General features: G+C 41.7%; 2 protein-coding genes across 4 annotated transcripts; both read left to right on the top strand.

Annotated features, from left to right (window-relative positions):
- The first annotated feature begins 181 nt into the window (after positions 1-181).
- Positions 182-10,400, top strand: chkb (choline kinase beta). 3 transcript variants are annotated; one of them, XM_034588102.1, is made up of 11 exons: positions 184-800; positions 1,855-1,963; positions 2,119-2,232; positions 2,507-2,640; positions 2,724-2,828; positions 4,866-4,924; positions 7,398-7,485; positions 7,640-7,748; positions 8,559-8,659; positions 8,761-8,842; positions 8,945-10,400. In XM_034588102.1, exons 1-11 carry the CDS (start codon positions 295-297, stop codon positions 8,999-9,001), a joined length of 1,464 nt encoding a protein of 487 aa, XP_034443993.1. In that variant the 5' UTR covers positions 184-294; the 3' UTR covers positions 9,002-10,400. The 3 variants fall into 3 exon arrangements, with proteins under 3 accessions (XP_034443995.1, XP_034443994.1, XP_034443993.1); XM_034588103.1 differs by lacking the exons at positions 8,559-8,659; positions 8,761-8,842; positions 8,945-10,400 and adding an exon at positions 7,947-8,024 and having other exon boundaries at positions 183-800; positions 7,640-7,799; XM_034588104.1 differs by lacking the exons at positions 4,866-4,924; positions 7,398-7,485; positions 7,640-7,748; ... (1 more) ...; positions 8,761-8,842; positions 8,945-10,400 and adding an exon at positions 3,401-3,869 and having other exon boundaries at positions 182-800.
- Positions 10,401-11,046: 646 nt separating this feature from the next.
- On the top strand, positions 11,047-14,027 carry LOC117763161 (kelch-like protein diablo). The gene is made up of 8 exons (XM_034588101.1): positions 11,047-11,298; positions 11,667-11,855; positions 11,967-12,151; positions 12,219-12,570; positions 12,878-13,023; positions 13,204-13,358; positions 13,565-13,722; positions 13,845-14,027. The coding sequence occupies exons 1-8, from the start codon at positions 11,047-11,049 to the stop codon at positions 14,025-14,027; spliced, it is 1,620 nt and encodes a 539-aa protein (XP_034443992.1).
- The last annotated feature ends 89 nt before the right edge of the window (positions 14,028-14,116 follow it).

Genomic DNA, 14,116 nt, shown 5'->3' on the forward strand with positions numbered 1-14,116 from the left:
GTACCTGAGGGGCTGAACTCGGCAGGCTGTCACCACTCACGCCACTCCCTCAAATAAACACTTCGTTTCCCAGAAACCTTTAGGGTATGTGGAAGCAGACGTGTCATGACGCAACCCCCGAAACAACCAATGAGATGAGAGAAAGAACGCGCACACGCATTGTGATTGGACACCGCAGACGTCAGTTCGGCTCAGTCCGGAACACTCGACGCTGTAGGTGGACGTCAGTAAGTGTTGAGTGTTCTGATAGTTTAATGCTCGATTAAAACCTCCTCCACCCCCACCCCCACCCACATGCTGCCATCACCGGCCTGTTATGGTCGTCTCTTCCGGTTAAGGAGCATTACCGGTGCCCTGCGTTTCTCAGCGAGTCCACGCTGCCGCCTCACACCGACATTGACCAACCGCCGTCCTCTGCTCCTCGCCCGGACACTCACGATGCACTCGAGTGGAAAAGCGAAGACCTGCCGCGGAGGTCGCGATGAGCCGGGGCCCGGAGGAGCAGGCGAGCCGGGCCCGGAGCTCTGCGGCAACATCCCCTCCATCACTACGGAAGACACGGGTCCCCCGCTGGAGAGGAGACGGCAAGATGTCGTGGTTGACGAGAGAAACTTAAGGACCCCGAGTCCTCTGTTCGACGCCAGCGGGGACGACGACTCCGAGGCAGAGTCGTACCGGGGCGGGAGGACCGAGGGGGTGGACCGGGACACCAGGAGCCGCGCGTTTGCCTGGTGCCGGGACTTTTTGTCCGGGTCGTGGAAGACGATCGCAGAGGTGGATTTTGAGATCAGCATCGTCAGGTAAATAATAAATACCGACGATGTAAACAACACTGCAGGGTCCTTGTAATGATGGAGGTGTAGATCGTTTTGTAGTCAGCTATTGTGTCGACTCTGTAATGACCGTCATTAACTGTTCACTGTTATTATTTATACAAGCAATAATCATACTCATAATTAAACAGGAACGAAAGGAGCAAGGACACCAGAGCCATACATCAAACCAGTGGGGAACGAAACATGTCAACACGCATTTGTCTTGCTATTTTTATAAGAGTGCATTTTAGGGACTTCACAAATAACGTGACCTCATTGATAACACAGGTAAAAGACGGCTTGTTGTTTGTTCATTTGCTACAATGGATAATGATATTTACCAATAAGAGTAATAATAATAATAATCATGTCAGACATAGTAGAATTTAAGTTACCCATGGAAATGCATACAGGAGAAATGTTAAAGTGATGTAGCATGTGCCTGTGATCATGATCATTGCAGGATATGGCCTTAGTTATAGTGATTTTACCCCCTAAAATAGAAAATGTGGAATGACATAAGTTTCTGATGACTAATTTTCTTTCTGTGGACTCTTTGATAAGTATTTATGGTCCCAGATTGGAGCCACTATCTTTATGGTTGTTCTGCTGCCTTTTTAAGGTTTTTGGGTCATATTTTCTTGTTATGTAATGAGCTGTATCCCTCTAACACTATGGGATCACCATTTCTTTCTTTCTTTCTTTCTAATAAAAGTTTTAACTAACAATTTAGTAGCACTTAAATGGCACTTACTTATAGCACTTTGTAGTTTGGCTTTCTTGAAGAAATTGTACTTTCTTGATTCTTGTTGTTCTGGGTTTGTACCCTCGCTTTGGATAAAAGCGTAATTGTAATGTTGGCGGGTGTGGTGTGTTGAACATGTCTGCGATATTAACTTGCCAAGAGCAAAACCAAAACATAACGGCCGTCTAAGAAAAATCTACATGTTGTTTGTCTTCTGATCTTCCTGAGAGGTGGCCTGTGGGGTCAGGTTAACCTGCCTCTGAAATTATAACACTGCTGTTTTTGTTTTTGCAGTGGTGGACTGAGTAATCTGCTGTATCTGTGTACATTGCCTGAGCATGTGAACTCTGTGGGAGAGGAACCTCGCCAGGTGCTCCTCAGGATCTACGGTGCCATCCTACAGGTTGGTCTGTTTCAGAGAAATCATATTATTCCATGACCCGGTGTGGCTGCACATATTTAATAATCATGGTGGGGAAATGAAAATCAGATCAAATGACATTAAAAGCATTTTGAAAAGGATGATATTGTGTCTGACATATTGTGTCTCTGTCACAGGGAGTGGACTCTCTGGTGTTGGAGAGTGTGATGTTTGCCATCCTGGCAGAACGAACTCTGGGGCCGAAACTTTATGGCATCTTCCCTGAGGGACGCTTGGAACAATACCTTCCAGTATGAAGCACACAAAAGCAAACACGAGAGGAACAAACTGTGTCTCTGTTGTTTCACACTCCGGTCATCTTCAGCCAAATTATACAAGCACAATGGACATTATGTTATTTTGGATGTTAATGTGTAATTATTGTTTTACTGTGCTTTCATTGCTCTTCAGTTGCCTAGGTTACCCCATTAAGTTTGTGGAGATTCAAAGGTTCTGCTGCCGTTGCTTGACCTAGTTCATAATGTTGAAGATATATAGTAATTTCCTGTATCTCTGTTTTCCCAGAATACCCGCATGCACACAGAACAACTTTCAGATCCTGCCGTCTCAGCTGAGCTCGCAACCAAGGTGGCACGTTTCCATGAGATGGTTATGCCCTTTAACAAAGAGCCTAAGTGGCTGTTTGGGACCATTGACAAGTAAGGACCCCTTAAGTATTACTCTCTTTCTAACACTAGAACTTTTTTCTACTTATTTGTATCGTCTATTTTATTTCTGTTAGATACATGAATCAAGTGATGAAGCTTAAATTTGTCCGGGAAGCACATGTGAAGAAATTCAAGAGGCTGATGAAGTTTGACCTGCCTGCTGAGCTACAGAGCCTCCGGTGAGTCCTGCACAAGCCTCAGAAGCCCAAATTCTGTATGTTGCATGGAGTGGCTTTATATGTATTTTTATATGTAAAGCAGCTATTAAGATGTTATAGGCAAGGTTTAGGAAGATGGTGGGATGAAACCTCTAGTATCCCCTGGCCCCTCTTTTCAATACCCAGCAGTGTCAGTGAGGGACAGAAAGCGAGGAGAAAATAGCAGAATGATGATGCAATCCCTATTGCTCAAGCCATGGGGGATTACATGTAGTTCCATCAGAGCCGTATCATATTACTCACTGTAATCGCCAGCTAGGAAGGGTGTCAGTGTAGTCTGTTCAACTTCCCATGTTAAAGGGCAATTACAAAAAACCTGGAGAGTGGTTGTATTGTAATGATCATATCAGAGTGTGGGTGGGTTTTGAACCTCTTGTCTGCCAGTGAGGCGCGGAAGTTACTGTCAACACGTGGATTCAACAAATAATGAGTTATCCTATCATATAACACGTTAGACAGAGTAAAGCTTAAAGCCTTGTTGAATTTGTGCTCTGTATATAAACTAGTAAAACAATCAAAATATCAACTTACAGATTTGTTGGATACAAGTTTAATCTGAGGGAGAGGACGAGCTGTCTGTCTGTTTCCACTCTGAATGCTGACCTTTGTTCCACTTCTTCCACAACCTCACTGCTGCGTCCTCCTGACACTCTGACCTTGGCAACCAGTAGAGTTCCAGCACAGTGTTTATTGTCTGTGTTTATCTATGAACACGTTCTTTATCTAGTAGATAAACCAGTCTCCCACTGAATGAAAACAGGCCATGCGCTGTCATCACCTGACAGACGTCCTCCCTCTTATCTGAGTTCATAACATGTGTTTTGTTCAGACAGGTATAAGATATCAGAGGGACATTGGTTTCTTTCTCCCCTCAGGATTTATTACTTTCATTTCCGCAAGGTTTTAGTTATATTCTCCAAAACCTCCTTTTAGAGTGTTGAACACCACTTTTACCAACTTTTGAATGAATAATTCAGGAGCTTCCTCATTCATAAACACTATGGAACTTTAAAATGATATTCAGGTTCAGGTCGGGTTCTGTTATGTTGGCTGTAAAACTACACATCCGTAATCAGGCAAGAACAAACAATAACCATGTGTGTGAGAGACAGGGTAACACAAACTCAGTGCAGCCTATGTTAACTGAATCAGGCTCAGGTCGGGGTTTGGAAAAAAACTGAAAAGCCTACAGTTTGGGTCGGGCATTGGTTAGTTTTCTCTCGGGATTGGACGGCTTCAAATAGCAAGATGCGACCCGAGTGTACTGCCCAGCTCTATTGGCTTGTCCAGCCGGGTTAGTAGCTGATTTAAATGGCGTCATATATATTACCTATGAAACCTCTGTGTATACCTGCTATCCCATAGCGATAAACAAAAATATGGAACGTTACGTTAGATACGGTTGAATGTGTTTGTCATGTTTTGTTCCATGTAAGCTGCCCACCAGCAAGAGTATAAGGGGCAAGGGTGGACCTGGAATGCATGTGGTGCAATGCAGCCTGGTTTTTCAGCAGTAAAACAGTGAAAGTTGTTGATAACATGACATGTGACTGTATCTCATTGCTTCAGAGTCGTTTCTATGGTCTAGGACATCTTGACCCCCTTTCTATGACCTCTGCGAATGAGGTTATGTTTTCATCAGTGTCTCTTTGTTAGCTGGTCGAATTATGTGAAAACTACTCAACTGAAAACTACTCAACTGATTTCCATGAAATTGTAGTTAAGGATGGGACATGACCGAAGACATTTGGGAGCGGATCCAGATAAACCGTCACATACAGTTTTTCGTTTGGGGGGAAAGGGCATTTAACTTGGCAGAGGAATGCCCTCTCATAGTGCCCTTCTAGTTTTCAATTATTTATTTATTTCTCATAGCAGTATTATAATAATGCTTGAGTAACTCTACTTCAAAGTTCAATACTTCACAATCTCTTATCTCTCTTCTCCCTTTTTCTTTAATCACCCACTCTTTTCATCCGGCTCTCGTCTCCACAACAGTGCACTGCTGGCAGCGACACCATCACCAGTGGTTTTTTGCCACAATGACGTCCAGGAAGGTAAAAGAAACTTCTCACAAGTTTGTCTGATTGATCCTTGTCCCCTGTCCTGTGAGTCTGTCACATTTAGAAAGAAGAGCAGGATATTACATAAGTCAAAAGGGAGGATGGGGTCTCTATTAATAGGGACAGCTCATATTCTTGTGCATCATCCTATGGGTGAAAATGAGTCATGGACGTAGATGAGGTGACAGCCGCTGATTTAGGTTTCTAATGAATGCGTGTTTCACAGAACAGAAACTCCCTGAAGCTGAGCTTACATCACATGGCCAAATGTACACTACCGTTCAAAAGTTTGGGGTCACTTAGAAATGTCCTTGTTTTTCAAAGAAAAGCACTGTTTTAATTAACATTAAATTAATCAGAAATACACTCTATACATTGTTAATGTGGTAAATGACTATTCTAGGTGGAAACGTCTGGTTTTCAATGAAATATCTACATAGGTGTATAGAGGCCCATTTCCAGCAACTATCACTCCAGTGTTCTAATGGTACATTGTGTTTGCTAATCGCCTTAGAAGACTAATGGATGATTAGAAAACCCTTGAAAACCCTTGTGCAATGATGTTAGCACAGCTGAAAACTGTTTTGCTGGTGAGAGAAGCTATAAAACTGGCCTTCCTTTGAGCTAGTTGAGTATCTGGAGCATCACATTTGTGGGTTCGATTATACTCTCAAAATGGCCAGAAAAAGAGAACTTTCATGTGAAACTCGCCAGTCTATTCTTGTTCTTAGAAATGAAGGCTATTCCATGCGAGAAATTGTGAAGAAACTGAAAATTTCCTACAACGGTGTGTACTACTCCCTTCAGAGAACAGCACAAACGGGCTCTAACCAGAGTAGAAAGAGAAGTGGGAGGCCCCGGTGCACAACTCAGCAAGAAGACAAGTATATTAGAGTCTCTAGTTTGAGAAATAGACGCCTCACAGGTCCTCAACTGGCAGCTTCTTTAAATGGTACCCGCAAAACGCCAGTGTCAACGTCTACAGTGACGAGGCGACTCCGGGATGCTGGCCTTCTAGGCAGAGTGGCAAAGAAAAAGCCATATCTGAGACTGGCCAATAAAAAGAAAAGATTGATATGGGCAAAAGAACACAGACATTGGACAGAGGAAGATTGGAAAAAAGTGTTATGGACAGACAAATCAAAGTTTGAGGTGTTTGGATCACACAGAAGAACATTTGTGAGACGCAGAACAGGTGAAAAGATGCTGGAAGAGTGCCTGACGCCATCTGTCAAGCATGGTGGAGGTAATGTGATGGTCTGGGGCTGCTTTGGTGCTGGTAAAGTGGGAGATTTGTACAAGGTAAAAGGGATTTTAAATAAGGAAGGCTATCACTCCATTTTGCAACGCCATGCCATACCCTGTGGACAGCGCTTGATTGGAGCCAATTTCCTCCTACAACAGGACAATGACCCAAAGCACACCTCCAAATTATGCAAGAACTATTTAGGGAAGAAGCAGGCAGCTGGTATGCTGTCTGTAATGGAGTGGCCAGCGCAGTCACCAGATCTCAACCCCATTGAGCTGTTGTGGGAGCAGCTTGACCGTATGGTACGCAAGAAGTGCCCATCAAGCCAATCCAACTTGTGGGAGGTGCTTCAGGAAGCGTGGGGTGAAATTTCCACAGATTACCTCAACAAATTAACAGCTAGAATGCCAAAGGTCTGCAATGCTGTAATTGCTGCAAATGGAGCATTCTTTGACGAAAGCAAAGTTTGAAGAACAAAATTAATATTTCAAATAAAAATCATTATTTCTAACCTTGTCAATGTCTTGACTATATTTTCTATTCATTTTGCAACTCATTTGATAAATAAAAGTGAGTTTTCATGGAAAACACGAAATTGTCTGGGTGACCCCAAACTTTTGAACGGTAGTGTATGTGGACACCTGAGCATTATACCCACCAATGTTTGATTGCAATGTATATTTTTAAACCAATATATCTGATTCCAAAATCATGTGCATTATTATGCTACCTTAACAACCTAAACTCTTCTGGGAAGCGATCTGATTTGAAACTCGGTGAATCAGGAATCAAACTGTTGCCCCAATGTTATCAATTATCACTGTTCACAGTATAAGTTAAAAAATTACATAAATTCTCACTTAGAAGCCAAACCCCAGAAACAAAGCACAGTGGATGGTTCCCACATACTTTTGTGTATTTCTTACATACAGACTTCTCAGTTACTAACCACACATACTGTATATTTATTACTTTAGAGCTTTTTGTCATTGTGCAAAGAAATGTGACTCTTAAAGTACAAGGGCAGCTGAAGAGAGTAGATGCACCATAAGAACCCACATTATTTCCACACACGGGGTATTTACGCACACTCATAATGTGTGATGGCGTCTGCTCTTTGAATAGCTCAGATACTTGTCATTGTAACAGAAATAAAACCACTGATTAGATCAAAGTGGACAACGGTGGTTTTTCTCACTTCTTGTTTTTCTGTTGCAGGAAACATTCTGATACTGGACGACAGCAGCCAGTCCTCAAAAGACAGACTCATGCTGATAGACTTTGAATACAGCAGCTACAATTACAGGTAATGTGTGAAGTCTGACTCATACGTAAGGTGTGAAGGGATCAATGAGTCATACATCAACACTGCTGATGCCTTATGGTTAGAAGTTAGTGTTTTGGGCCTGCCGTTTTAGATCTTTCCTCTGTGTATTAACATAGAACATGTTATTTTGTAGGGGTTTTGACTTTGGGAACCATTTCTGTGAGTGGATGTATGATTACACCTACAACCAGTGGCCTTTCTACAAAGCCTCACCAGAGAACTACCCCACCAGAGAGCAGCAGGTCTGTCGAAACATTTTACAGCCCTAGTGTAAAAGACAGTTTCTTTTCTTTGCTTCATTTTTTCCATCCATGGTCTTAACAGAGGTTTATAAGCAACAATGGCTGTCATGTGGTCAAATGATTGTCTCTACTGAAAAGGCTGAACAGTGCATTGAATCACTTTCTAATCTCTGTGAAGCTCAGACCGATGACACTGTCCTACAGCTTCCAACTCAAGAGCTAAGTTGTTTAGGAGAAGATGATGGAAGTGTTTTGGTCTCACAATGCCCTCTAGTGGTTTTATTTCTTAGTACAATTTTAAGTTGAGGATGGAAAAAATAACCCTGTGGACCATAAACACAAAGTGTTGCAAAACAAGACCCAAATGTCTTTGCTAGTTCTAGACTTTTGTTATGGTAAGTCCACATTAGCAAGATGTATAGAATGCACGCACACTTTGCTTGTTACGCACACAGGTTGTCTGTTCATGCAAGAAGTGAAACCGTTTCCTCTGCAGAGAAGCATTCTCTCTCTCTATCTTCTGTACAATAGCAATCTGACATGGTGCAAACGAACATGTCTCACATTTTGTGCTACAAATCAGTCATTTGTCCCACAATCGTGATCTAGAAATGTGTGATCAACAATTGTAATGAAAAAGCATCTTAATTAATAACAGACAAAAGTAATCAGTTTTGGTACAATTAACTTATTGTTAGTATTTATTTATCTATGGCTGATATTATGGGTATGTATCAATACATTATTAAATGGAACAAAGATGCAAGTGTACATGTGACTTGTCATGAATAATGTTCATTCTTTTTGCAGCTTCATTTCTTAAGAAGTTATTTGTCAGAACGGAGAAAATATTCAGACATTCCTGAGGACCAGACGAAGATCGAAGAGGACATGATTATTGAAGCAAACAGGTGATAATTTTCAGCAGTGGTGTGCAGTCGCAACTTTTAGCAGAATCACAATAACCTTGGCAATGTTGTGTTATTTATTGTGTGTTTGGTTTGATTTGTAGGTATGCATTAGCTTCGCACTTCCTCTGGGCCCTGTGGTCCATCATTCAAGCCAAGATATCCAAGATCGAGTTTGGATACATGGTAAGGAGAATAGTTTTTGTCTGATGGAAACAAGTAAAAATGACATTTACTTAATTTTTCACTCCATCCATGCCTTATAGTGAATAATATTGTTTTTTGCAGGACTATGCCCAGGTTCGATTGGATGCCTACTTCAAGCAAAAAAAGCTCTTCTCCTGAATTCCACCCTGTTGGGATATTTCTTTTCAGCAATGTGTTATTGAAACACCAGCTCTATGCACTTCAGCTCATGACGAGCTGTGGTTTTTGAAAAGTGTGAATTAGCATTTTAAGACGTGTGCATGAGCACAATTAAAGCTTTCAGGCAATCCAATTTCTCAAAGTACGTGCCTCTCCACAGAGTGGAATGTTGTTAGACCAGATTTAGCTCTGTAGCTCTGAATGTTGTTGTGAATCATGTAATGTTCAGATATTTTGTTTTATTATTTTTAGATGCACTTAACATTTCTGGACCATTTTTTTGTGACATCAATAATTGTTTAGCTGCACTGTCTTTGCATGTCAGTGATGGACAATCCTTGTTGCCAGAGTATTCATGTCTTTTCATTTCAGACACTGAATCTTACTGTAGCAGTCACGTTGTATTATTTGACTTGTAGAAATGAGTTCATTGTGGAAGGCTTTTGTATAACTCGTTGGTTTATTGTTTTTAGTCATTCCACCTCACCTCTTTCTTCTGATGTTCACTTTGTATTTAGTCGCATAGGTAGATCCCATGATTGCAGATTGTGAGGGAAGAAGCAAAGTAAATATTCTCACCTGCCACTCCAAGCTATATCATGTGTCAGTCAGAATAAGTGAAAATGTGACCCACCAATTTTTGCAGTTATTTTAAAAGTTTACCTATATTGTTAACTTTTCACAGGGGCTATTTTATACATTATCATTGTAGCAAACAATACTTCCAGTTAGATTTACCATCAGAACAGTTATAAGATGTGAGGATCTTGTCACTACTTTGGGTGTAAGGTAATGACTGTACATTACTGCTGCTCCTTTAATTGTCGGCCCATGTTCGATTCAGATTATTATTATCTCTTGTCATATATGTGTCACTCTATGCTAATGTCAATGATTCAAATGTTTTCTATTCATAGAGTGTTTTTATTTAACAAGAATAACTTCTGTTATTTTTTCTATTTGGCACATAAATGTGGCCACATTAAATTGGATGGATTAAATTAAATTCAACAGTGATTTAAAACAGTTTTGGAATAAATTCTTGACTTAAAAATATAAAAACATGTATTATTTATGACTTTCCTTTCAACTCAATTGAATGTGAAGTGGGGTTTTGACTTTTTTTTTTATTATTTATACTGTCTCCTGGATTTGACTGAATGCACTGCCATCAACTTTAATGTCCATATCTTTTTTTCACACATCAGTTTACTCTTGATACGAAACTAGTGAAAAATAATCTGTGCCTCATTAACTGTAGCTGTTTTTACAGCAGAGTTGTCCCAGTGCAGTTTCATACTGTTAAACTTTCTCTTTATTGTTTCGGTCCTATTTGCACTACTAAAATATAATTCAAAAATAAACGTGCTTGGAAAATCTACTGGTGTACTTTTTTTATTTATGTATTTAGTACCTGTTCATTAACTAAGTATTCAAATTAATACTATTGACACATACTCTCATATTACTGCAAGGTAACTTGAATGCCCCATGGTGACGTAAAGGCGATCCTTCACTGTGCCAGAGGGCTGACTGTTGTCCTACCTCCATGTGCCAAGAATAGACCAGCGGGAACAAGAAGTCCACTGCTCAGAGATCGAGGGGAAACTTTAGAATCAACTGGATCTGCTGCAGAACAAACAGGAACTCTGAAGTCAAAGTTTGATCTTATCCAGCCTTTTATTTACCGTGCTGTTCCTGTTAGCACGGGGGTCTTAATGTAAATCTTAGCTGACTTTGCTGTCTGCTGTCAGAGGGCACGTGTGTGACTGAGAGCTGAGCAGGGCGAAGGAGTCGAACTAGAGGTACACAACTAAACTGACTCTTCCAGCCACTATTCTTCCATTGTGCAGCAGCTGTTTTGAATTCTTTGGCGGGGGGCTCGCCTGACCTTATATGGAGCCTTTAAAGCACCATTCTGAATGTGAGATTATAGCAATGGTAGTGTGAGAGGAGCAAAGGCCTTTTATAGTTTTAAAAATTTAATAACAGTATAATGTGTCTGTAGTTTGTCAAAGTCAGAGATGAATCCTTTAAAGCAATATTTTATGTTACTCTTTGTGTGGGTGAGCTTGCAGCTGAAATCAGTTCTTCTAAGACTTTGGAGAGATTTGTCAGAGGTCATTAGTTCGATGTCATCCCCAAGTATAACAAATAGGCAAACTCGCCAAGAAGACTCAGAGGAGTGGAAAACCAATGAGACGCTGCGCACATATCACCATGGAGACGGAGGTAACACCATGGTTACAGTTCAAACAAGTACACATGCCTTCCATGTGAGTAAATAAAATAACAAAACACAATTATTCCAGCTCTATTTAAAAAAGTTATGCCTAAAACGGTGACTTTATGTATTAAAATGACATAATAGATTTCCATGTTAATGTTTTCTATCATGTTGAGTTGAGTTTGAATAACTTAAATGAAGTTAAACATAAATATATACATTAAAAACACAATTTATTTAATGAAATCAAATTATTTGACTTAACATGATAGAAAACAACCCCATTAAATGGGACCCTTTACATTTACTTATGTAATAAAGTTACATGGAAATTGAATATGTAATTGAAAGTCAGGCATGTACATATATATTTTTTGAGTGTGTACAGGTAAAGCAAAAACTGGCCTCATTTTTAAGGTGGACCTCAGAAGACTTTCAGAGTGCAGCGAGTACTTCCGAGCCTTGTCCCAGTCCAAAATGAGAGAGACCTCCGAGAGTTTCATCCATCTGGACCACGTGTCTTCCTCCGTCTTCTACAATCTCCTTGAGTTCTGCTTCCATAGTAAGTTTAAAGTCCCGAAGGAGGAGCTGGACACACATATACAGGTAACAGAGATTGAAACCTCCATAGTTATTTATCTATGTCTCTATGTGCTGTGGTTCATCCACAAAACCAATGTACCGCCTCTTGTTTCCTACATTTTCCTGCCCCTGGAGGTCGGCAGCTATCTCCTGACTGAGGCCTTCCTCTCACGGTGCCTGTCAGCTCTGGCAGATGAGCTCAGGCCAGACAACTGTTTGTCCTTCCTGAATCTGGCTCAGGAGATGTGCTGCGCTGAGCTGAGGATGACGGTGCTCACCTACCTGAGTAGAAACATGATGGAGCTCTCACTCCTGACCAGGTATGCAACATGTCTGTGATCAGGATTCTCTGCATGGACTGAGCTTCTGTCTTGATCCATACCTCAGGTGTCTGAACGACGAGGAGGTGGATGAAGTTCTCAACCTGAGGACACAAGGACACAGACATCTCTGCAGCCTCAGGAAGGAGAACCTGACTTCTTGGAACGACCCAGAAACAGAACGCGCCCGCCACGTCTTCATCCTGAAAGAGACGGAGGACAGTGAAGCCTGGCGTCCGATCACAGAGCTTCCTTTCAGGGCTGATAAGTGGTGTTTCACTACAGTGGTTGTGTATAACTACTTGTACGTCATAGGAGGCTACCGGCAGCGTGTGAAGAGAGGCTGGGAGTTCAAGATGGCTTCCTTTAGGTACAATCCCTTCACTCATACGTGGGTCTCTACAGCTCCTCTGATTAAGGTGAGAAAGTCCTCTAACCTGTAGATAAGGCTAATCTGTCTCTCCCCCCTGATGGCTGGCTGCAGTGTAGGTCAAAAACCTGCCTTCATGTTAGTGGATGGGACATGAGTTGAAATAAAAATTCCAATTCACGTAAATGTCCAATCGATTTTTCTCAAAGATCATTTCTGTCATTCAAGGTAGTTCTTGTCACACTGGTGTTTGTTATCGTTTATTGGTTCAAGATGGCAGCGTTCCTATCCAGGACATTTCGACTTTATTTCTATATAACACTAATTAAAATGGTCCCAATCTGTTGCATCCACAGCGCAGAAGACACTTCAGTGCAGTGGCCTGTGGAGGCTGTATTTACGCTGTGGGAGGCTGGTACTTGGACTCCCTGGTGACTCCCGACTCCAGCACGGCTCTCTACACAGCTGTAGAGCGCTATGATCCATGGGAGGACACGTGGAGGTTTGTGTCAGTGTGAACCAGCTGCCAGGTTCGGGCAGCGATTTTCTGTCCCCACTTGTCCAAGCCTGAGAGAAAAATAACCAAGTCGGATATACACACTCTATTATGCAGCAGCACATATCTCAGGCTTTTCTACCTGAAATGTTTCATACTGCTGACTGAATGTGATTTCTGTCCTAGGTTGGTCTCCTCACTACCCCTCACTGACTTCCAATTCAGTGTGTCCCTGTCACATGACGTCCCCCTTGCTACGAGCCTCGGACACTGTGTCTATGTGTTGGGGAGCATCCAGAGGACCGGGGAGAAACTGCTGCTGCAGTACAACACCAGGCAAGGTACGGCAAAGCACCTCGGCTCTGTTTGACGAGAGGAACACACGAAAGCTTGTATACTTGTGTGTGTTGTTGTCTAGCTAATTGTCTCCTCCATTGCATTCAGCTCAGTCCACGTCCCTCAGATTTACAGTTCAGATTAGATTGTTTCCCATCATGCTCATCAGGACGTACTAACAAACAGCACTTCTGTATTTTCTGTGCTTTAGACTCCTGGTGCGAGCTGCTTCCCACCCTCACCAGAACAGATGCAGACCTCCCGACTCTTTACTTCCTGGGTGTCACCGACACGCTTCTTGTGATTGGTGGAAACAACTCAGAGAATGTGGTGACATCGTTCTGTTTGCAATCGCAGAGATGGGGAGAGGTAAGAATGGAACAGAAACCTGAAACTGTCAATCAGGCATTCTTGGATTATATTCACCTGAAGCACAAAGTAAGATGTTTTTCAATAAATTAAAAATTGTACTCCTTTATTTTTTTGTCCAGGTGCACAGGGCGGAGAAAGTGTCCTTGGTGGGACAGGGGACAGTCGCAGGTGACGGTGTCCTCATACCAAGTATTGAACACAACACTGTTATGAAACTAGATCTCCAAACTCTCTCCCTCAGAGCTTTTCCTCCTCTTCCAGTTTCCACCCGATATGAATCTATCTTTTATCTTCACTTCTAATGCTCTTGCTTGTATGTGAGATTAAAAATCGTGAATTCTTTCTGGTTGATATAATTTAGACAGCTATCTTGTACTGGACACAACTAGTC

The sequence above is a fragment of the Hippoglossus hippoglossus genome, chromosome 6 (genome assembly GCF_009819705.1).
Source record: "Hippoglossus hippoglossus isolate fHipHip1 chromosome 6, fHipHip1.pri, whole genome shotgun sequence".
Taxonomy (NCBI): domain Eukaryota; kingdom Metazoa; phylum Chordata; class Actinopteri; order Pleuronectiformes; family Pleuronectidae; genus Hippoglossus; species Hippoglossus hippoglossus.

What these genes read in the sequence shown, in the direction of transcription:
- chkb (XM_034588102.1), top strand. Translation starts at nt 295, where the DNA reads ATGCTGCCATCACCGGCCTGTTATGGTCGTCTCTTCCGGTTAAGGAGC. An exon ending in TCTACGGTGCCATCCTACAG is followed by an intron (nt 1,964 to 2,118) that starts GTTGGTCTGTTT and finishes TCTCTGTCACAG; the next exon opens with GGAGTGGACTCTCTGGTGTT. An exon ending in GCTGAGCTACAGAGCCTCCG is followed by an intron (nt 2,829 to 4,865) that starts GTGAGTCCTGCA and finishes TCTCCACAACAG; the next exon opens with TGCACTGCTGGCAGCGACAC.
- LOC117763161 (XM_034588101.1), top strand. Translation starts at nt 11,047, where the DNA reads ATGAATCCTTTAAAGCAATATTTTATGTTACTCTTTGTGTGGGTGAGC. An exon ending in GAGCTCTCACTCCTGACCAG is followed by an intron (nt 12,152 to 12,218) that starts GTATGCAACATG and finishes TCCATACCTCAG; the next exon opens with GTGTCTGAACGACGAGGAGG. An exon ending in GCAGTACAACACCAGGCAAG is followed by an intron (nt 13,359 to 13,564) that starts GTACGGCAAAGC and finishes TCTGTGCTTTAG; the next exon opens with ACTCCTGGTGCGAGCTGCTT.